Source organism: Athene noctua, chromosome 27, assembly GCF_965140245.1.
Source record: "Athene noctua chromosome 27, bAthNoc1.hap1.1, whole genome shotgun sequence".
In the NCBI taxonomy this organism is placed as follows: Eukaryota; Metazoa; Chordata; class Aves; order Strigiformes; family Strigidae; genus Athene; species Athene noctua.
In genome coordinates, this window is record NC_134063.1 from 4,397,511 (window position 1) to 4,421,183 (window position 23,673).

The following is a 23,673-nucleotide window of genomic DNA, read 5'->3' on the forward strand; positions in this document are numbered from 1 at the left end:
CTGACTCAAGCACCCCAACATTCGGCCAGGAGCCGGGGTGCAAGGGGAGCCCCCTCCCAGCGCCCACCTCCCGGGGCCCACAGCCTCACCCAGGCCCCCCCAGGATGGCCCCAGGGCTGCCCTCCTCAGCAGGGAGGGTCATCAGGGCCCGGCCGCTCTCTAGGGCCGCGGAGGGACCGGCACAAGGCAGTGGGGCCAAGCCTCCAGGCCCAGGGTGACACCGGCCGCGGTGGGGCCTGGCCTGGCCAGGGGCATCCACCTGCCGCCATTTTGGGGGCACCACACATCACCCGGGGGGGGCTGCGCTACCACCTGCCCTTTTGCTCTCAACCTTTTGCTCGCTGCGGGGGGGGGGGGCACACACGCACACTTCCAGCTCCGTTCCCGCGGGATACACCCCCGCGGCCTCCGCTGCCGGTCCCCGGTTCGCGGGGCGCGGTCCCTTTAAGCTCCTCGTGGGGGCGGTGCCGGGCGGGGCGGTGCCGCGGCGCCTGCGCAGTGAGGCCGCGGCCCGCGGGGACCGGAGCGCGCGCGCCGATTGGGTGGCGCGCGCCGCTCGCGGCCCCTCCCCCGCCGTGGGCGTCACGTGACTCGGCGGCGGCTCCCGGCGCGGTGGACGCTGGAGGCCAAGATGGCGGCGGAGCTGGTGGAGGCGAAAGTGAGTGAGCTGTGCCCCCGCCCCGCCGGGCAGGCCGGGGCTGGGCTGGGCAGGGCGGCACCCGGCGCGGGCACCGCGGGCGGGCGGCACGGCCTCGGCCTGGCCCCGGCCCCGGCGGCGAGAGTCGGGGGGGCGGCGCCCCGGGACCGCCCCCTCCCCCCCCCCCCCCTCCTTTTGCCTCAGGGGCTGCCCCGCCCCGGGCTCTGGGGCCCGGTCGTAGCCCCCGCCGGACCCCGGGCCCGGTCCGGTCCGGCTGGCGGCCCCGGAGAGCTCCCCCGCCCCCGGTCCTGCCCCTGGGCCGCTGGGCCGGGCCCCGGCCTCTCCCGCAGTTAATTCCCAGTGATTAATTAGCGCAGGTGGTTTTCCCCCGCCGCCCGGCGGAGCTCCGTCCCCTGCTCCCCGGAGCCCTCATCTTCTCCCCGCGGAATCCCGCGCCAGTCGTGCCCGGTGTCCGGACACCCTTCCGCGGCCTGTCCTGGGCTCCCTGACCGGTGTGGGGGCGCGGGGGCGCTCGGCGGCGGCCGGGGAGCGGAGCGGAGCTGTCCAGCCGAGCCAGGCCGGGCGGGCAGAGGGCTCGGGAGCCATCGCAGCGGCCCCGGCTCGGCTTTGCCCGTCTCACCGTGGCTGGGGGGACGGCGACGGGACGAGCAGCGCCCGGCGCTGGGAGTGTTGGGGCAGAGCCCCCCGGGCTCCCCGTGGCGGGGAGGCTTGGGGCAGCCTCTGAGGCCCCTCTGCAGCGGGGTGAGGTGAAACGTCTCCGTGGCAAATGTGCCTGAAGTCGCGTTCTTCTTCCCGGGTGTCTTGTGCACCCCATTGGGCCTCCTCGGGGAGAGTGTCCCCGCTTGGCTGCGGGTTCCTCCTTTTCCCTCTGGGTCCCCGTTCGCTGGCAGCTCCCCGGGAGCGGGGACTTCTCCGTGTCCTGCTGTCAGCGCGTGGCAGCGTGCAGGACCTGCTGGCAGCACCTGAGCGGGCTTTACCCCCCAGGGTCGTGGGGAAGCTGGTGCTGAGGGCGCTTATGGAGCAGCACCAAGGGATGGAAAGTGTTTGGGGCCCGTGGGATTGGCTCGTCAGTGAGGATATGGCTAGATGGCTGCAAAAATAAGATTTTTTAAGAGGCACTACTCCTTTCCCTGCTCTTGGGCCCCTCTTGGTGTTGTGAGCCAAGCCCAGGACTCCAGAGGAGGAGATGGGCTTCCCAGACATTGTGGTTGCCCCCACAGTGAGTGTTTGATGGACACTTTGCTGCTCCCAAGGCTTCTCAGGGGAGGAATAGACTTTAACATTAACAATCTCAGTAGTTAATGTGATCTCTCTCCTCAATACTAACGTGTAGGTCCAAGCCTCAGTGACAGGTTTTCTTTGTCTGAAGCTTGTTCTTCTATTACTGCTCAAATCTAGTCATCCTTTGGGATCTTAAATCCTTCGAAATGTAAACTGCAGAAGACTGTCAGCTCAAACTCTGCTTTACACGCTGACAGTCCCAGGTGACCGGTGCCTTAGGAGCAGTGAGTGCAGGAATTATCTGTCTGCTGTGCTCGGTGACTTCCCTGGTACCGTGCTGTTGACATGTGTCACTTCCTTCATGTATTTATCTTTGCAAATACGCTACTTATCCTCAAAAGTTCCTCAGAGAGGGCAATACGCTCTCCATTTTGTAGTTGAAGAGAACTGAGACACAGAAACTAGATTTCTCCAAGATTGCACAGGTGGTCTCAAGCAAAGCAGCAGTATGAATTCAGTTCTCTTGAATCCTGACTTTCTGGCAATTAAACATCCTTTCTCTCCTCTTTAAAGTTATCTGCCTTTTTTTTCATCTCATCAAAGGTATTTTGGGACACATCATGACTGCCAAAAATTTTTAACTACAGCCAGTGACATTTGTGTAACATCTTTTGGGCTTCCAGATATAAATGACAGATTTCATGAAAAAGGAGAAAATGAAATGGCATTTTCTCTATAGTCTAATTCCCACACATGCAAAAGCAGCTGTCAAATGTTTCTGGAGTCAGTAGTAGCTTTGTTAATTTAAAAAAATAATAAAAATCTGTATCTGTTTTATTCCAGAAAATTGCAAGGCTACTATTAACTTTCACAGAAATCTGACTTATATGTTGGTTTTGTTTTGTTTTGTTTTGTTTTAAATGTAATCCCCAAACAAGAGTGGGTTATAGGTTGGGGAAAAGAGACCTGCTGGATCTTTGCTGGTTGTTTTTGTTGCTTGGGGTTTTTTTGAACTGTGGGACAGCTGGGCTTTCTTCTTGATTTCTGTGTTTTCCACAGACTAGGAAGGTTGTTGAGTGAATACATCTGGGTCCCTATCAAGTATGTTTTCAGGGCAACTTGAGTTTTCAAAAACACGTACTTGATAAGCTTGTCTTGTGCATTTATAAGGCTGTTTTGTCATAAGAGAGAACTGAAACATCAATCTGACCAGACTAGCAGTAGTTTTAACAGAAATAATTTCTTGTTCTTAGTCTGATGGAAAGTTGCTGTATAGCGTAGTATGGTATGGTCTTTGAATCTGCTGCCAGTTACAGGCCTTCTGAGTTTCCACAGCAGCAAGAGAGTACGTTTTTGAAGATATAGTTGGTTTTTTTACTGCTTATCACAACACTGAAATTGATAATACCAGTGCAACAACAAAGACAGCTACTGGCTGTGATGACAGGGGAGTGCTTGGTAAGGCACCCAAATAGAGTTTTGGAGGCATTGTTCTCATGGGAACATACTGCTTTCTTTAATACTCTTTTAATATCTTTCCATAGTCTAAAATACATGATTTTTTTTTTACAGATTCTCTATGTGTAGGAAGGATTCTGGAGGGTTTTTTTTCCTGTACAGATAATATACCGCTGCACTGAAATACAGTACAAAGGGATTGGCAGCCACAGTTCACTTAAATGTCATCTGCTTTCCAGTTCATGTTTGTTTTCTTCCTCTGCCTTACACTAATACCATTTAATGTGAAGTTTTTAATGTAGCTCTCTTAACTTCTCTTACCTGGGAATTTTGGATGCTCTGAGCCTCTGTGGTAAAGGAGTGGATGTGCTCTTTCATGTGTGGGGCCTGCTGTTTTGAGATGTTTTCCTTTGTGGTCACCCTTCCAGGCGACCTGTCTTGAGGATGCTTAGCATTTATCACAAATGATTTTGGAGTAATTCAATGACTGTCATCATATTTCTCTGCTGATATTTCAACTGATGATCTCTGTATTTGCTTTGCTCAAACAAATACCTAAGAAATGGGATGCTAATCAGGTGAATAACAGCTGCTTTGAACAGAAGGTTTGGTGACTATCTTATAAGGGATTTTTTAGTAGTTTGAATTCCAATTATAGAGTATAGTGAGACTGACACTTTGCCTTTTATAACTGTAAGAACGTTTTTAATTTTTTATCCCCTAGAACATGGTGATGAGTTTCCGAGTCTCAGATCTTCAGATGTTGCTGGGTTTTGTTGGCAGGAGTAAAAGCGGACTTAAACATGAACTAGTCACCAGAGCATTGCAATTGGTCCAATTTGACTGCAGCCCTGAAGTTTTCAAGAAAATTAAGGAGCTCTATGAGACTCGCTATGCCAAGAAGAGCTCTGAAGTTGCGCAGCCTCAGCCACAGCAGCACCGGTCTCCCGAGGCACTCTCCATACATTCATCGTACGACCGCGGGAGCACCGTTGCTCGGACTTCTATCTCCACTACTAACATTGACTATCCTGCGCTCTATGGGAAATACCTTAACGGACTGGGAAGGTTGCCACCCAAAGTTGCAAAGCCTGAAGTTCGGCTGGTGAAACTTCCCTTCTATACGACCCTGGATGAACTGTTGAAGCCAACAGAATTAGGTGAGTTTTCGATGTGCTGGTGTGTTCACGATGGACTCTGGGAGAGAAGAGTGAAACGAGTTGAAGTGTCAAAAAGGTGACAGTGTTTTCAAGGATTTGTAAAGCCCTGTGACAGAGGAGGGACTGATTAATGTGGTGGAGGATGCCCTCCTCTCTCTCCCGTCATACTTAGAATTTAGCAAATAATATTTATATCTGTTTATTTTTCTCCTTGCTTTAGAACAGGAATGTGGTCGCTTTGAGATGTAATTTGGAAGCCCATCTTGTTTGGCTGTAGTTTTCATATCCTCATTGGAAATGCCCTGTGTTACATGTTGCAGTCTTTTGCTGTGAATCCTCATCTGTCTCCCTCTGTAACTGGGCAGTATATTGATGAAAATCTTTCTTTGTTGATGTCGCACCTGTGCTAAGCAAATATGCTGGCTTATTCTACACTAATGATATTTTTCAGTGCTTAAAATACCTGACCTAAAGCCTTCTATGGATAAAAGAGGGTGGTACACACCTCAGACAGTATTTCTGACCTTTTTTTTTTTTCTTTTGCTTGTCACAGTTATTTTTGCATGACGCTCTGTATTTTGAGGTGCAACTAGGAAAACTGAAAGAAGTGCTTTTTCCCACCTTGGTGCTAGGAGTCTGATTTTTCATTATTTTATTTTAGTATTTCATTAATCCTGGTAAACAGTATTGTCACTGATGTTAAATATAATGTTCTCATAGCGAAGACGGTGGATACAGAGGAGAAATACATTGTACTCTGCTGAGCTGCTGCATCTCATAAAGTCAATGTGGTAATATCAGGCTTCACTACTAAATTAATCTAGAATTTGGGAACCTGGTCTGTCTTTGAAAAAATGCTTGGTGTGAGTGTGGATTGGATGGGAAAAAAAATACAGATGAAGATATGGTTGTGCAGGTGCAAAAAAAAAAAAAGAGGACTAATTTGTTAGACTTAATGTAATTTTCATCTCCATTTGGAGGCATTAAATCTGCTAATGCTGGGGCCATTTAAACAGTCAAGGACTGCCAGTGTAAAGCTAAAATATTTGAAATGCTGTTTGGGGAATGGGTTAGTTCAGTCTTAAATGTGGGGTGGCATTTGTTAGTCAGGAATGGACATGTAGTCTTTTGAAGGAAAATAAATTTTCAAGAGGTAGAAACATCCAGAGATAGGAGAAGAGCCTGGATATACTTACTGTGATTAACACATTTCATTAAAAGTTGACATTAAATCTTCTACAGCAATTCAGAACCAAGGTCTCATTAAATTTAGTATCTCACCTCTGTTAGCTGACACCTCCCCTGGGTCAGCTTGTTCCCTAAAGTATATTTGACTCATTTTCCCTTTTGATGAGAGTGTTTTCTGCTTAACGTTGGGGGATTGGTGGTGAGTAGCTGGGTATGAGCAGATGTTCAGCCTTCATTGTCCCAGTAAGCCTAACGACACCTTCTAGACACTCATTTAATTTTCCCAACCTGGTGACCTGCAACTATAATTCCTTCTGCCTGTGCTGAGGAGAATAAAGAAGCATTTGTTTCTCTGTAAAACTGGGGTTATTTCAACAGTGCCTAGATATCAGCTGCTCCCCATTGCTACCTGGAACAGCTGGCTGCTGGAATAACTTTGACTATTAGAAGTTATGCTTGTATGGGGCTCTGCTTAGTGTGGAAGGACGATAAAACAAAGCGCTCTGAGGAAAATGAAATATTTTTCCATATGGAAGCTGCACCAGTTCATGCTTTGTTGCTCAGATTTCCCATTCTGTGACTGGACCAAACATAAGCTCCTTGTCAACCTCTGAAACTTGCAACATGGATGTATCTGAAGGAGATTTAAGATCTCGGATCCATTTAGAAGCACCCAGCTGCTGTTGAAACATCCCATTTCCCTAAGCTACAAAAGAGGTATTTTAAGGATATAGCCATGGTGGGAGTAGGGGAAGCTTAATTTATATGTTCTGGACTTCAATTGAAAGCATCTTTATTAATGAAAAGGCTCTCTTGCCTCTTTGAGATGATTGCCTTGAGATCAAAGGTGAGGTGGGTGATGCCTAGTTTGGTCTGTAGGCAAGCAGATTCCCTGAAGAATTATCAAATTACTATTATACTTGTAGACAAAGGTGGCTTCAGCTAAAAGCAGATAAATTCGGTCCATTGTGAACCAACTAATACCTCATATTTGGCAACTGCACACACAATTTCAGTCAATTTAAGTATTGAGTTTAGCATCTGAGTTATCTACGTGCAAACAGCTTCTGCCACAGCTTTCTGGTTTGGTCTAAGGATGTCAACATGAAAGAATTCTAATTTATTGAAATCACCGCAATTCTCTTGGGTAGATAAGGCTTAAAATGAAGATTGATCAGATACCTTTTTAGAGGGAATGCATACTAATATCTCTCCTGCATTGTGTTGTAAGTAGCTAACAAGTGGAGTATTTATGTGAGCTCTGTGGTATCTGAGCACCTTGCTGATAAGTGTACTTATCCTCTGGCACTTTTGGGGTAAAGCAGTGTGAATATAGTTTTTGACAGTAATACTGTGCTGTAAGGAATTCTGAATGATTTTTTTGTTCGGAATGTTAGCTGTGACAGCCTGTACTTGCTGCAGATACCGAGGCTGCTGGTCTTCTCCTGGAGGCGTGCCAGAGGAGATCTTGTGGTGCAGCTGTGGGAGCAGAAGGCCATGTAGGCTGCGAGGTCCTGCCACTGTCAGTGTAAACAGGATTTGTTTGGGTTTTTTCCTCTTTGATAATACCTGCCTTGCAGTGGTGGCGTTGCTCTTCTCTCATCTGCAAGTAGAAAAGCTGCTGCTCCAACCCCCTCCTCTGAAGCAGGATTTCAGTCGCTGTAAATGGAGCCACCGATTCTGTGGCAAAGGGAACTGCCTTCCCCTGGCTGCGGAGCAAACACCGCTCCGTTGAGCGAGCTCCGAGGAATCCCAGCAAAAGCACACACTCACACTGTTGCTCTATCCGCCAAAACAAGCTGCGGTATGCGTTAAAACGAGCGCTTCCGCCGCTTCCAAAAATAAAAGATGCCATACAGTCAACTCGCCCCATCTCCCCAGCCCCACGTGAACGCAAATGCCCTTCAGTCTAGTCCGAGCAGTTCAACAGCCAAGGAGGGGAAAAAAAAGCCACCAACCCACCTGTATATTGTATTGTGCCCTGAGGTGGGCTGTTCTGGGTGTTGGCATGTGAGTGGGGACTCACAACAAGCTCCTCAGCCCTACAGAAGCCTCCTGCCAGCAGCTCATCTCTGGCTGATGACCTTTGGGATCTCTAGCCATGGCGATGACAATATGATCTCTCTTTCCTGGGAGTATATAATGCCTTTAGTAAGTTTGACCAATAAGTATAATAGTGAGGAATGTTACGTTAAAGCAAACAAAGAAACAAACCAAAACCAGCCTTGGTGTAGGGAAACCTTAAAACCCTGAAATCAATGTAGTCCTTATTTTGTATGCCATGGTCTAGCCTGCCAGATGGAGAGCTGCGGATGAGGTTGGCTTCTCAGAATGGGAATCCATTGCAATTACGTTGGGCTAAAATCTTGAACGTGGTTTGCCAAGTCCTGTTGGGTTTTGGAAGTTTTATGTCTTGACTCATTCTGAGGATTGCTGATTGAGCTCAGTCTTAAAAATTGATTTCCTGCTATTGTCAACTGTTAAATAAATTGATCCCAGCAGCCGTTTTATAAGTCAAGCAGCTGAGTTGTGTGCTGAGGCATCTGTCCTGGAAGAAGGGTGAAACTCGGTTAACTTAAAATATTTAGCTTTAAAAAACTGTAATTTTTTTTCCTGGCTTCTCAGCAAAGAAATGAATAGCTGATTAGGTACCCTAAAAGCGTAGTTCATGGGGTTATTTTCCAGCAGTAAGATTTTGAAGGAGAATTGGGTCTTTACCCAGTCTCAGAGAGGTTTTTCTTCTGGTCTTTTGGGGAATGTTCTCTTTCACTTTTCTCCAAAGCATCCAGTTCTGATTGCTGTTGGCAACAAGGTACGCACAGACACATCCTGAGTCGGTATCTTCTTGGGTTTTGTTTTCCCTTTGGCTGTTTTTTGTCCAGGAAACATTGGATTGCTTTGTGTGACCCTGCAGCAGCTTTCTGTGAGCACGGTTGAGAAGTTCCCCTCAATTCTTGCCTGGAGAAGGGTCTTTCACAGCGAGAAATAAAGCAAACAGGGAGCACGTGCTGCTGCTTCTCGTTTCTCTTACTTCACTCGCAAAGAGGAGAGTTCCTAACCAAGTAGTTGTAGAGAAACGTAGGCGTGTGATTGTTTTTTGTTCTCCTGTACTGGTGGTTGCACAGTGCAACTGTGCAGCCCCTCGGGATCTGGTGCTTTGCAGCCAGGACCGCTCTGGACTCACCGTCGTGTCCTGGACACGGCAGCGGTGGCCTGGCAGCCTCAGCCCCGGAGCAGAGCAAATTACCTGGAGTGAAATTCAGCAGTGTGCTGATTCTAATGCTAGAATATTTTGCTGGAGAGGTGATAACAAATTTATTGGCTACTTCACAGGCTTTGGCTTCTGTCGCTGATGGCATCCTCTAACGGTGCCAGTCAGTGCTGCAGGCAGCCTGCTTCGAGCCACAGGGCCCTTGTTTGTGAAAGAAGGGTGAGCTGATATAAATGCAAAATTAAACATGAACAGCTTCTTGATTTTCCTAAGCAGGTTTGCTTTGTCTTCGTCAACAATCAGGAGGACAGTGTGTCCATAGACAGGTACTTAAGCAACAATATTAAAAAGATTTTTTTGTAGTTCTTATCATTCATCGCTGTCTAAAAATAAGTCTTTATGAAATGCTTTCCTTCTCACTGGTTGTTTTGATCAAGAGACATTTAGATGGCAACTGGAATTAAATTAAAAGTCCATAAAGATACCTTAAATTTCTGTTTCCCTTTTTGCATTTTTGAAGCCAAATTACCAAAGGGAAGTATCTGTAGTCAGTGAATCAGGTTGTCACCGTGTCTTCCAAGATCTTAGAGCTGCTGAGATTTTATCCTTCCTTCATCTCATCTTACTCATAGACAGCAAAGCACACTTTTCACTTCTCAAATTCTGGTATATTGGCTTTGAATAAACTAGCAAATGAAGTGATGCAAAGAAAAAAAAATTAAATTCTTGCTAAAAAGAAAAAATAAAAGCCGTTTTATCACTTCCTGTTCTTTGTGTTTATCCTGTGACTTTCACCAGCTCAGGGCCTGGACTTCAGTTGGAAACATGTACTGACAATAAAATTTAGCATATTTGGATTTAATAAAGGTACTAAGCAGAAGTTGTACCAAGTTTTTCACATCTCAAGCTTCATTTTAACCATGTTAAATGCATTTGATCTTAAAATTGTGGATGGATAGAAGGCCAATTAATGCTGGGTTCTCATTTAAGTGTTTCTGAAAGTGGAGTGCTATAACACCCTACCTATAAATGCACCCTCAAGGTCATGTGTTTGCAAGTCATGTTTTGTCTCTTACAGCTTTTTTTTTTGTGATGCGCTTTTTTTTTAATCTAAGCTGATTGTTGTTGTTATTTCCTTTCTTTTCCAGAATCAGTCTGGTGGTTTCATGCTTTCATGTCATGCATAGATCTCTTCTGATGCTTCTTTGAGTTCTAGTCTCCACACTGTGATGCCACTTCTGATTTGTTCTTGTATGAACACATGAATGTTGGCTCATTTATCATTTGAGGGGAGGAAAAAGAAAAAAGGAAAAAGCAGGTCCAAATCCACTGTGTACTATTAGTGTGCTAACTGGCAAAGCAGGCAAGCAAATGAGCAAAGCTGTAATCAACAGTAGATTTACCCAAATGCATGATGATTGGAGTTCTTGTGCAGCTGTGTGGGAGAAAACAAGACTTAGAAGTAAACATAGCTCAGAACATTAAAAAATCACCTTGTGCTTAGCAATGTAAGAAGAGCTAGTTATTATCAGTTTGATGTACAGTCTTTTCTTTTTCCTCTTCAGTTCCACAGAATAATGAGAAGCTTCAGGAAAGTCCGTGCATTTTTGCATTAACACCAAGACAAGTGGAGCTGATCAGAAATTCCAGGTACTTCTCGTTGTGTATTAACAGTTCAAGAAAAATGTAGCTGTGTAATTCCTCTGTGTTCCCTCTCTGAGGAAGCTTTTGTTCTCAGCAAGGGAACACTGTTTGAGGACTGTAGCAGACAGGCTACTTCCCATGTAAAGCAAATAGCTTTGAGGGAGGTGGGAGGTACAATTTTACCCATCGAAGTCCCTAAGTTTCACTTCTGCTCCTCTAATCTTGTTTTTGAATAGTACATTTGGGCAGGAAAAGCAGTATGAAACTGTTGATGACCTAAATTCTTTGTTGAGCTTGTGTGGTGAATATTTTCGGATTTTTCTTTGCATCAAAAGTTCAAAAGCGATACATGCAACGCTGTTTGCATCTGAAAGAAAGCTTCCTTGTTGTAAAGGATGCTATAGTAACTGCATAAGAAAACATCTTGCACCGATCAGGATTTAACCTGACCTCTGTCGTGATGCAACTTTTGATTCAAACAATGAATGCCTAAGGGATGCAGGCAGTAAGACTTCCTCTTTTGCTGACCTGCTCCCTTGGTCCTTGCTACTGTGAAAGGACAATGATGCAGAAGAGGTACTCCAAAACCAAGCATAAAACCTTTAAATATTTCTCTTTACGGTAAAATCACACTCTTATCGTAGAGTCAGAGAAAGATGATGTTTCTTGAGTATCCAGTGCTTGATTGCTGGTGCGATCCCAATAGGTCGACAGAAGCAGTGCAGGGGAAGCTGTTTGAAGATTTAACAGAAAGGAAATGGTATACTACAGAAGTCTTTAGGGGTGACAAAAGACTACATGTGTCGTAGCTGAGTCTTGACGCTCTTTTCTCCATATATTCAGATTTGTGAGAAAATGTTCCACTGTCAGTAACACGGCGTAAATATTTCACAGCAAGGGTTTTGGTGAGAGCCTGGAATGATCATTCAGCACAGATCCATCTTCTTCCACTGCTTGTGGGTAGTATTTCCCCCAGATCAAAACCTGCCACATCAGCTCCTGTCTGTCAGCTGAACTGAGGTTCCATCCCTTCCACCCCCAAAATCAAAACATTTATATTAAAACACTGAATTGGAAAGTGAAAGGCTTTTAGAGGCAAATCAGAATTAAATTGGGGATCTTATCTAATGCTTTGCATCCTGGACAGAAATCAGAGTATGTTTTGCATCCTAAAAAAATACCCTTGTTCTGAGATGTTGCTTTCCTGATAGCAGTTGAGATCCTGTATGAACAGCACTACTGGAGTCAGCAATATTAGCAGTTGTTCTGGTGCCATAATACTTGCTTCCTTGGTTTGCATGAACAGCTTTAGCTGAATAATTGAACACAGAGAGTCTTGAAAGAACAGGTAGACCTGACCTTAAAACCTAGTTTTTGTAAATGCTTACAAATCAGCAGAAGGATGCCAGGCAAATTGATATCTTTCATCCAACACCTTTACAGATTTGAAAACCCAGAGAAAGGCTTGTAGGATGATGCCTTAGGAAAAAAAAAAATAAAAAATTACGGGACCACTGTTATTTGCAGGGAGAATTGTACAATTTAAATAAATTCTGTAAAGTAATTCCTTAAAGGTCTATAAAAAAAAAGACAAAAAAAGACCTAAAACTGTTGAGTCTGGGAAAAGTGACAGTTGATTTTGGTTGTTCTGGGGTTTGGGGTTTGTTGTTGTTGTTGTTGTTTTGGGGGTTTTCCTACATAATTTATTTTGCTGTTTCTTCTTTAATTTACCAGGGAGTTGCAACCCGGTGTGAAATCAGTTCAGGTTGTGCTAAGGTATGTCTGAGTGGGGTGTTGATTTAACATCAGGTGCAGAACAGGGGAGGAGGGAACGCGCTGCAAAAATACATTAATTTTCAGTGTGGTTTTCGTAGTTACAAAGATAACTTAAACTGTTTGTTCACGTGCCTAACGCAAGCATTTTAAACTCTACTTTCTAACCTCTTTGTACTGCTTGAGTTAGCACACAGCAGTGTGTCACATTTTGCTGCCCAGGTATCAAACCTGCATCCAGTCTGGGAGAGCTGAGTGGAATTGGCTTTGCTTTGGCCAGACGAGGGAGCATGGGTTGGTGTGGTGATGGTTGGTTGCTGGTAGCTGTTGATGTGCAGAGAGCTATGAACATGCAAACAGCATGGGGATATTGAGAGACGTGTCATTTCTTTACAGAATCTGTTACACAGACACTAGTTCTCCTCAGGAGGATCAGTACCCTCCGAACATTGCAGTGAAAGTGAATCATAGTTACTGCTCTGTGCCGGTAAGTCAGCTCAGCCAGGAGGTGTGACATTGCAACTTTGGAAGGATTTGTGTAATTTAGAAGGAAATCGGTTTCTTGATGAATGCAGACAAGAAGCCAGAATATAAAAATGAGCTGCTTAGTTTAAAGCTAATTTTCTAATGGAAATTAAGTTAATAAACTGTTCTTGCAAAAAGACTCGTTCCTTTTTTACTTTGTGCTTGGTCTGACTGTTCAGCTCCCTTCTACCCCCCTCCTTGAAAATTGTGGGTGAGTAGAATTTAGTGAAGATAAATAGATGTACCCCTGTAGAAGCATCTTGAGTTTTAAAAAAAAAATAATCTTTCTGCCTTAGGGCTACTATCCATCAAACAAACCTGGAGTGGAACCTAAAAGGCCCTGTCGTCCCATCAACCTCACCCACCTCATGTACTTGTCTGCAGCGACCAATCGCATCACGGTTACCTGGGGGAATTACGGGAAGGTACGTGCTGAGGGAAATGACACAGAACTGCCCGGATGAGTAGAGAGCAGCCTGGCTCACGCTTTCCCTTCCTTCTCTCATTAGAGCTATTCAGTGGGGCTGTACCTAGTGCGGCAGATGACCTCGGCAGAGCTGCTGCAGAGGTTGAAAACCATCGGGATCAAACATCCAGAACTTTGCAAAGCACTTGGTGAGTATGTCTGTTGATGAGGTGGCTCGGGGAGGTCTGCTGTGTGCCTGTCAGACTGCACCACTCCTGATAGCCAGGCTGCTAGAAACGTGCTTGGGAACACCTGCCGAGTTTTGTACAATTTCTTTCCTCCAGTTGTATAAAAACACTTTTTATTTGAGCAGACTTGCTAAGCTGTATGTCAGTCGTGTGAAATTGCCCCAGATCTGCGTGCAAGTGCAGCGCTTCTGCAGCGCGGGTTTCTCGTGGCTCTGCAGCAGCTCTGAATCACTTCAGTTGGATTTAGAATTTATCCCCAGGTCGTATCGTGGCGAGTGCCGCTGAGGGCCAGTGTCGTTCTGACGCGAATGGCTTCATGCCTTCACCTGAGTAATTATGAGCTGACCAACATTACCACAGCACCTCGGCCTTGACCCCGCAGTATTTCCAAAGGAGATTTCTGGAGCAAGGGATCCTGGTGAAAATGTCCTGCTGCCCCAACCCCCCCGTGAATCCTAGGGGCTGGCAGTGGGATTTCACCACCAGCACTTTGATATGCGTTGAGAGCTTCGAGAAGAGATGATCCCGAGAGATGCTTATCCTAGACCACTCAGGTAAATCATCATGGTATGAGGCAAATGCAAAACATTACTGAAAATGAGGGGAAATTACCTTTCCGAGGCAGAATCTGACTCGTGAGAGGCTGGAGGATTGCCAGTTATGTAATGTTACTGGAGAGAGCATTCTTGCTATTTAGTTCTGCATGGGAGAACTAACACCACGGATCATGATGGTCTTTCAGACATGCTATTCAGATCATGGATGACTTTTACCGAGTATTAGAAACAGTATCTTGAAGATGGATTCTAGTTCCCAGGGGAGATGATGATTTCAGGCGTGTCCAGTCTATTGCACGTTGTGAGACACGCTCCTGCTTCAGCCGAGCTTTTGATCTTCGTGCTAAGTGCAGGGTTTCTGCAGCAGATGCTGAACACTTCTATATCTGTGTGCCACACCAAATAGCGTCTGTGGCAGTCTTGATCGTATTAGACCACTCTGACAGCTGGCACTTAACCTATTGACAGAAGAAGTGAAAATTTCCATTTGTTACATATCCACCATTCTCAGAAGCCTGAGGCACTCACTGCGCTCCCTTTTTTTGCCGTTCACCAGAACCTTAGAAGAATTGAGCAGAGCCTGGCTTTTGAGTTGTCCTAAGCTGCAGAGGATCCTGTCACTCTTCTCTGACACTTCTTGAAAGCAGGCTCAGCAGTACGTGCTGTTCCCTTTAAAGCGAGCACTTGCAGGATGGCCTCTCAGCCTGAGAGTGACAGCAGCTTTTCTGCCTTTCCCACTCAGTAACAAGTGTGTGCCTCCAGCTTTACTGAGTTAGAGAACAGCTTTGGCTGGACTTGGGGGCAGGGATGAGTTGCATTTGGTGACCTTAAATTTAACCAAATAGGAATGTTGTCTTGATTCAGTTCCTTTAGCCTGTTACTGCTTGGAAGTTGTTTGGACATCTGAACCTGGCAAGCACAAGTAGCTCGTAAACTTTGCTTTTATGGCTCTGGTCTGTTCCACAAATGATTCCGTATCACGTTGGCTGCAGCGTCCCTCAGTACTCACTAAAGCCACCCTTTGACTTCGGTTGCATCTCGGGGCTGACTCATCTGCCTTTGCATATGCTTCTGTTGACTTTAGTATAGGCACATTGTCTGGAAACAGAGATGCTTACAGCCACGGCTGTGGATCCAAAAGCAGTCTTAAAACAGCTTGATTCTAATTAGGAGGTCCTAGAAAATGCCCGTTTCTCCTTTCCATGTATCATAGTAATTGATGCACAGAGAATGCTCTTACAAAGAACTTTACGAAAAATTAAGCTTGGATGAAAAGTCTCCTAATGTGAAGAAAACGCCACCAAATCTTGTAATCTCATGGGAATTTCACATCTGAGAAGTCACTCTCTAATTAGAGCTGTGTGTTGCAAAACTGCATGTAGCCTCATTGTCTGGAGACGTCTTGTTATGATCTGAAAAGGTCAAAAGAAATGGTTGACTTGCTCCAAAGAAAAATGGTGAGGGAAGTGTCAAAGGCCTTTTCAGGCAGCAGTGTTAGCAGCAGCTACTCTTTAGGAGTTGTGTAATACTTTAAAGCTATTTTTCTGTCTTGATTCAGCACCTTGATGCGGGACCTGCACGTGTGGGACCTGCGTGTCTGCTGCTCTCTTGAATTTGCCTGCAGCTCCCCCGGGTTTTCCTTTCGGGGTGCAGCAGCAGGGACAGGATTCTCTACCTCCTTTCCTAACCTCTGATTCTTTCCAAATATATGCTGGATCGCTGCTTGTGACTGTTTTTGCATGGCTGCCTCGCTCTTTGAGCTGTCTGCCCTGGTACCTCTGGGTCTGTTTGTGGTTCCTGTGAAACAATCTGCTGGAATAAATGAGCTGGCCAACATATAAACTGAAGAGTTACAGCCCAGTAGCACTAAGAGGAGGCTTGTTTATTGGATGGGGAAATGATGGGATGTGGTTTCCTGTCAATTTGACTGTATCCTGTGTTTGCTCGCTTTGGGGGAGACTTTCTCTGAAAATCAGGGGACAGGGGGAGGCGGCTAACCCTGTCCTGTTGTCACTGGTCTCAGAAGGGAATAAAATCCATCATGCTTATGCTAATGACCAGATAAGCCTAACCTGACTTTGCTGCAGAAGTCTTGCCATGTGCTAGAGCTCTATCTGCTCATTCGTTCCCTCCCTGTGGCAAGTCCAGGTATGTGGGTGTCTTAGCCCCCTCTGAAGGGGGACAAAGTTAACTCCCAGTTGGCTGCATTGGTATGATATTAACATGAAAAAGCTGGTCAGCAGTGTGATTTCCTCTGTGTACCCCAGCCACCCAGCCTGTAGCTTGTAAATAAGACGTGGAAGGGGTTGCTGAGAGCACTCAGTGTAGCTGGCAGACAGCACGCAGACAGTTGCCCTCATCCCAACAACCTAAGTCCATCCCGGCTCCTTCACTTGCTCTGCCTGGATGAGAGACAGCATGTGCTGGGAGACCTGGGTCGTTGGAAAGAGGGATCTGTAAGAAAATGTGAGATTCTTCAGCCAATAAATATTCCAGCTGGCCTGTAGACCGTGAGCTGCCTCATCACGCACAGGGGTTTGGCTACCCAAGCAGCGTCTCTACTGAGCTCTGCAGGTTGCACAAGCCTGGTCCAGCACAACAGCTTTGTCTCCGATGTCCTCTGTCCCTGACTGGCAGAGGCCATCAGCCGTGGGGAAGATGACTTGTGCTCAGCCAAGGGCTGTTGGTGAGCTGCTGAGCTGTGCTACACATTGTTTCCAAGGTTTCAGTTTGCATCTGTTAAATTTTGTGCTCTCTACTCTTACTGCAGTAAAAGAGAAGCTACGCTTGGATCCAGACAGTGAAATTGCAACTACAGGTGTTCGTGTCTCTCTTATCTGTCCGGTAAGTCTTTGCAAAATATTTTAATCTCTTTGCTGTTTTTTTTTTTGTCAAGAAACTATTCTGCTGCTAGACCAGCTTTGCAAGCTAACAAACTTTTTTTGCTTAGGAGGAGAACTGTCTGGTGATAACTTGGGCAGGTTTTAGTGCTGATCTTCTGCTCTTTGGTTCAACAGCTAGTGAAGATGCGGCTGTCTGTCCCGTGCCGGGCAGAGACCTGTGCACACCTGCAGTGCTTTGATGCAGTCTTCTACCTACAGATGAATGAGAAAAAACCCACGTGGATGTGCCCTGTGTGTGACAAACCAGCACCCTATGACCAGCTAATAATTGATGGGTGAGTGCACACACTTCTCTGTCCTCAGCCCCTTTCTTTTCTCTGCTGGGTGTGGCATCTTGTTTTTTGGTCTGTGCATCTGATTGAAATTCATCTTGAAACAAAGTTGGAAGTTTATTCTGCTGGCATATAATATTCTGACTTAATTGTTTCGGTGCGTTAGAGCAAGACTTGACTGTTTGTCTGCCATTCTTAATTTCTGGATTACACTAAAGCGTTTTGAGAATCAAGCATTTGCTGCCTCACTCTTCATCAGGCTGATGAACCCACACAACTAGCCACCTTGGTTGACCGATATCATGCTGTGTGGAATAAACCACTTTATAAGCACCCGATAAGGTGATTTTTTTTTTTGATTGGGAACATCTTCCTGTTTTCTTGTCAGTGTGAGGTGCTCATCAGCTCACAAACGGCTCTTGGCATCATGTAAATGTGACTGGGGGATCTTCTCTGCCAGCTATTAAACCAAACATCATGCAACATAATAGTCCCCGAGACAGAGTTACAGATGCAGTTTTTGGAAAGATTTTTGCACAGTCTGTGTGACTATTGCAGCACAATTTCTGTGGTCATTGTGACTATCTTCATGTCAGGGAAAGGAAGGATGTCTCAGTAGGGACTGTTTCTGTGTTTTGGATGCCTGTAGGGGAAAAAAACAGGAGGTTCAGATGCACTGGAGGGACAAAACTAAAATGCTTTGGATATATTGTCCAGGCTGGAGGTTTTGTGGATCTACCCGGGCTCCCTGGGCCTCCCACCCTGGTTTCTGTGGGGACATGCAGTGATGGCTGATCCCTGCTAGCAGGCTGAGCCTGTGCAGCAGGACCTTGGGGTGCTCAGGGGGCCCTGGGGGCTCCCTGCTGGGGGTCACCAGCCCCCTTGATGTGGGAGGGGACACTGGTGCACTTGTCAGGCAAATGGGGTGTGCTGGGAGGGAACCCAGCTTTTGTTACAGCACTGTCAGAGTGGGTTTGTGAAGGGCAGACCATGAGGTTTGGGCCTGGCTGCTGTCCTGGACCAGAAGGACAGAGCCACACCAGCATCCTCATCCTCAGCCTTCCCAGTGAGGCAGCCCCTGTCTCTTCTGAACAGGGGATGTTCTCTTTCTGCTGTCTCATTTTGATTGTGGCGTAGTTGGAGCAGTGCTGTAAAAGCACAGGAGGGGTTTTAAGCAAATTCAATTCCAAACAGCATTTGGAAAAGGATGGGCCCTGAATTACAGAAAAGTTGCTTTAGACTTGGCACTCAACTTGTCATCTGGCTTCAGTCCGTATGGGAATGGTGTTTCCAATATCTCAGGACTGGAGCTGGTTTGCTCTGTCTTTTCACCAAAGAGCAGAGCAGAGACTCACCATAAGCCAGGCGAGCTGGCATGCTAACAGTTCGGCAGTATGGGAACACTCTGGAGGGGACGCTCATATCTCTGGGTGAGGTTTGATACTGGAAAGCTTAAAAATGCAGCTCTGTGCCAGGAGGATTACCCTGCAACCCGGGAGATCTCCCTCTCCTCGTTGCAGGCCTGGTGGATGGAGTCCTCCACGCAGACTGCAGAACGAGAGAGGCTGACAGCAGGGGCCACCTGAGGCAAGCCAGAAAGCTGGCGACGATGCTGTCAGCTCCCGAAATAGGGATTCCAGAGTCTGTCTCTAGAGAAGAGCACAATAAGTTGCCTGACTTTTGTCCAAGAGCAAAGGAAGGAACAAGGAGTGAATGAATGGGAACAGTAATCTCCACCCACCCCCCAGAAGAAGCCGCTTTGCCTCAAAATGCAGCGAGCCTGTTTTATGGGCTGGGACCACTGACATCCACAGTGGTGCTGGCCAAGCTGAGAGCAACCCTGAGGGCTGGTGGAGCAAGGTGCATGGTTCTTTTCTTTGGGAAAATGATCTCCACCCTCACGGCTTGTATAATTGGCCACTAATGCAGGTTCCCTCAGAAGTAGGAAGAGTTTAGAAAAATTGTTCAGGTGCATCCAGGTCCCTTGGCACAGAAGGCAGCGAAGTGAGCAGACAAGTCTCCTCCTGTGTGGTATATTCCCAGGGCCAGGCTGATAATATTCTGAGCATTGCTTCGTTTGTAGGTACTGATTTCATCCAGCAGTTGTGGCTTTTTAGACAGTCTGAAGCAGCCTAGGCATAGATAAGCTGTTTGCTTTGTCCTCTGGCCAACACCGACAGGAAAATCCAGTTCCTTTGAGATCTCTAATGAGGCTGCTGAGGCTGAAGGGGAAAGTACGAGGGGCTGGATTGTGGAACCTCCACAGGTCAGCACTGCACGTGTCCCTTCTGGACGAGGAGGAGGTCGTCATCGCTGGTGAAGGCTTAGCAGATTTCTTTGTCCCTGCTCTGCAGCTCTCAAGCCTGGGTTTCAGTGCTGGTTCTGTTGGATGAAGCGAGCTTTCAGACCTCCCTGAAAGTAAGCTGGAGGGAACCTGGCAGTCACAGCTGGATGTTGTTAGTCAAAAAAGGGGTGTAGGCTCCTGAGGAGAGAGGTGGTTGGTCAAGTCTAAGATCCTCTGGACCTTGTCAGCTTTTTTGGAATTGCAGCCTCGGTGGCTGCTGTGCTGGATGATGGGACTGTCTGTGGAAACACATTTCCTTTGAGCTGGGGGAAGGCAGAAACTTTCTCCCACTAGCGTGCCACAAATAGTTTTCTTGAGCTTGTAAGATTTTTGTTCTCCTTTATACTGAAAAGAAATGCTCAAATCCAGAAGTCAGTAAGGCCTTGCAGCACAGTGGTTCCAATAATGTGTCCAAGAAACCATCCCAGGCAGATGGTGGGACATAACTGGAATAAAACAAGTACCCAGTTTGAGGCACAGTGAAGCAGAGGAAGGGAGCAGGTTAGAGTCTCTGCAACGAGAGATGGCTGACATCGAGGTATTTACACTGGGTCTGTTTGCAGTGGTGAACATGGGGGGTTTTCTGTTGCAGGAGGCTGCATATATTGTTTTGGTGGCTGCTGTGGAGGCTTCGGGAAACAGGAAAGAAGTGAAGTGGTGCTTGTTGGGATTGCTTGTTTCCTAATGTCATGGGATATTTTGTCTTTTCCCTTGGTGTGAATGTTCCTGCACCAGCCCTGACACAGCTCTAGATGGGGCATCAGCCGTCTGCCTGGAAGCAGTGCCACAGACTTGGGAAACTGGGTGAAGAGGCAAGACTGTCTTCTAATTGCACATAATTAAAATGTTAGTTCACGGCTTAGGTACGTTGTCAGAAAGGACGGGGATGGCTTGCACTGTCAGAACCTGTACTTGTTCATGGGAAATAGAACAAGCCCTTGACTGCAAGGGTTGTCTGTCTGGCAGCCTTCTGCTAACACCAAATTTCTTTTAAATTTAGGGCGGTTTAAGGTGAAGATCCAGGTTGATGGCCCATCACTAAGTGCATTCTGCTGACTGCCTCGCGCTTAATAGATGACATCTTTTCTCCTGTCCAGGCTCCTGTCAAAGATCCTGACAGAATGTGAAGATGCAGATGAAATCGAGTACCTGGTGGATGGCTCCTGGTGCCCCATCAGAGCTGAGAAAGAGCGGAGCTGCAGCCCTCAGTGTCCAATATTAGTTCTAGGTAAGTATCTCTGGGGCTAAAGACTTTCAGTGACTGTAGAAATGTTCACAAATTGCAAAACTAAGGAGTTCCCCAGCTGGCTGGGGAAAAGCTGTGTGATAGCTTAACGTGAGCGTGGCTCTTGGAGAGCTTCCTCTGGACAGCCCCTTCGTTTTCAGCCTCTCCAGAAATGAACAGCGTCGCCTCTTTATCACATCCCTGCGGATTCCCTGTGGGTTATTCAGCAAACCTGGGTTGTTGCCAGAATGGCATGGAATGCGTTTGTCTGTACGTGATCCCCGCAACGTCATGGGCAAAATCACCAGCCCAGGACAGCACTGAACTTTTTTGGGGGGGAAAATTGGATTTTGACTAGACGGGCTGTCTGGGCAGCCTGCACAAGGCGGTGTCCTCGAGCAGTGGGGGTGTCTGCTGAGGGGGTTGGCAGTGGGGTTTTGTAGCTTCTTGCTTTGGCCGAGCCAGTTCCTGGTTCTCAGGCAGGTGCCATTGAGCACCGTAGCAAGTTCTGACCCCAGAGAGATCGTCAGGTTCGGGGCGTTGGCTCTACTCTTAGGCAGCTGCTTGAAGAGAGTTTGTTTCATGTACCCCTTAGTCTGGACATCAGGAAGCATTTCTTTACCAAAAGGGTGGTCAAACACCAGAACAGGCTTCCTTGAGAGGTCGTCCATGCCCCAGGCCTCTCTGTGTTTAAGAAACATTTGGACAACACCCTTAGGAACAAGCTTTATCTTTTGGTTGGCCCCGAGGTGGTCGGGCCGTTGGTCTAGATGATTGTTGTAGGTCCCTTCTGACTGAACGACTCTAGTCCAAGTGCCATGAGAGACCGAGAGTAACGGAGCACCCCCTGACCTGGGCCTGAAGTGTCTTAACCAGTCCTCTCTTCCCCCGCCTCTTTCAGGTTCTTCAGATGTGAACGGGCTGTTGCCCACTCCTAACGGTAACGGTGAGAACGGCAAGGCCACTGCTGACGTTGTGGATTTAACACTGGACAGCTCATCATCGGAAGAAGAGGAGGAGGAAGATGAAGAAGAAGATGACGATGATGAGGGACCCCAACCAAAACGACGCTGCTCTTATGAGAAAGGTTTAGTTTCTGCCTGCTGACTGCGGAAGCAGCTCTGAATCTCAGAATGGACAGACTTGAATACTCTGGTGCTTATTAAACTGGAGGAGGGGGAGAATGTCCTCTCCCACCTCATCTCCCTTCCTCCCTGATCTCCTTTGACTTTCCTATTCCAAATTAATCATTAAAACAAGAGAAAAAGAGGAAAAAAAAATGACAAAAAAAGACAAAAAGAAAAAAAAAAAAAAAAACAACCCAACCCACAAACGATAAACAAACCATTGAGCTGCTTCTTGGTTGGAAAATGACCCCACTCAAAGCCTGACCCTGAACTGGAGCCTGAAGTAAGGAAAGTGTCTTAAGCCAGGCAGTCAGAATCCACAGCTCGCTGGTCTCTGCTGCCCTTCGCCAGGACGGTTTGAATCGGTGGAGTTCACCTGCAGATCTACAGGACATCTAACTCCCGTGCATCTCCAAAGCTGTGTGCATTTTTATTGTCTTGTTAAATAACCATTCCTTAATTAATCTAAAGTTTTTGCTGGACGTGTGAGTCCGGGGTGGGGAGGGCGGGGGGAGCGGGGAGAGGGGCAGGAGAGGCGGGGGGGGGGGGTGGGGGGTGGGGAGGGAGGTTTGTATAACCCAGCAAGCATAGAGGGGATTTTTAGGGGTGGGGACGGGGGGCACGGGGTGAAAGGGAAGAGATGTACGATTGGAATCGCACTGTTCTAGATAGGAGCTCCAGCAGCTCTGCACCTCATGTAAAGAGACACGTTTTGAATCTTTTAACCTAATCCGAAGGTAACGTAGAAATTGTGCGTAGTGAATCGTTTTAGTTGAGCAGAAGCCATGGGGAGGGTGGGGAGGGCTCGAACCACAAACCTGTTGTATTTTTGAAGTGCAATAACTTGGTGTTTTTGAAGACTTAAAAGGGCTGCGCATTCCCTTTTCTTTGAGAAGGCTTTGTTTCTGGAGGCGGTGGCAGTGACCTGCAGGACAGCTGGACACCTGGCACGTGAGGAGGAGCGGGGTGGGGGCGAGGGGTGCTTGGGCCTTCGAGAAAATGCCAGGTGGGGGAATCTCAGTTTCTAGCCAACTACCTCGGTAAACTCCAATTCAGGTTTCTTTCAGTCACGAACCAGTGTGCGGCCCGGCACCGGCGCTGCTGGCGGCACTGTTGGCAGGGTGTTGAGGACAGAGCCGAGGGACGATGCGTGGAGCCCTGCGACCACGTGTTAACAGCCTCTGGACTTTCCACTTCTCTGTTCAAGACTTTGGTCCCAGACCCAAAGCTACTGCTATGCTCTTGATGGCAAAATGTTGTTGCGTTTTGAGTTTCCAAATGGTAACCTTTTTGACTTTGTCTTAGAGAATTTTTTGTAATTAACTTTGCGTAAGCGGCTCTGCTGTTCCCACTAACGCCTCTGAACTCTGTTTTGCTTTGGACCTCGCTGACTTTTCTCATCTGTAGATGGGAATAAACGTTGGAAGGAAGCCGGCCCGTGCCTCTCTGCGCCCGCGGGGGACGGGGGGCCAAGCAGGAGCCGTGCCCCATCCCGATGTCGGGGGGCAGCGTCCGGCTGCTGACCCGAGACACGCCCCCCTCCCCCGGCTCTGGGCGAGGGGCCCTCGGCGTCACCGGGCGCTGTGGGGACAGCCCTGCTGGCACCCCAACCCCTCTGCCTCCCCTCGGCCCTCTCCTCCCTGCAGCCGGGGCCTGGGGGGGGCAACGGCAGCAAAGCGGCAGCACCGGAGCTCATCCCCTTTGAGAGAAAGCGAAGCGCGGCCGAGCTCACGGCGACAGAAAAGCCACCAAG

At 47.4% G+C, this 23,673-nt stretch overlaps 1 protein-coding gene across 1 annotated transcript; it reads left to right on the forward strand.

Moving 5' to 3' along the window:
- Window positions 1–602: 602 nt before the first annotated feature.
- PIAS4 (protein inhibitor of activated STAT 4) lies at window positions 603–22,415 on the forward strand. The gene is made up of 11 exons (XM_074927821.1): window positions 603–658; window positions 4,062–4,497; window positions 10,462–10,546; window positions 12,275–12,316; window positions 12,710–12,800; window positions 13,135–13,263; window positions 13,348–13,453; window positions 16,820–16,893; window positions 17,067–17,227; window positions 20,666–20,796; window positions 21,695–22,415. The coding sequence occupies exons 1-11, from the start codon at window positions 632–634 to the stop codon at window positions 21,898–21,900; spliced, it is 1,488 nt and encodes a 495-aa protein (XP_074783922.1). The 5' UTR covers window positions 603–631; the 3' UTR covers window positions 21,901–22,415.
- The last annotated feature ends 1,258 nt before the right edge of the window (window positions 22,416–23,673 follow it).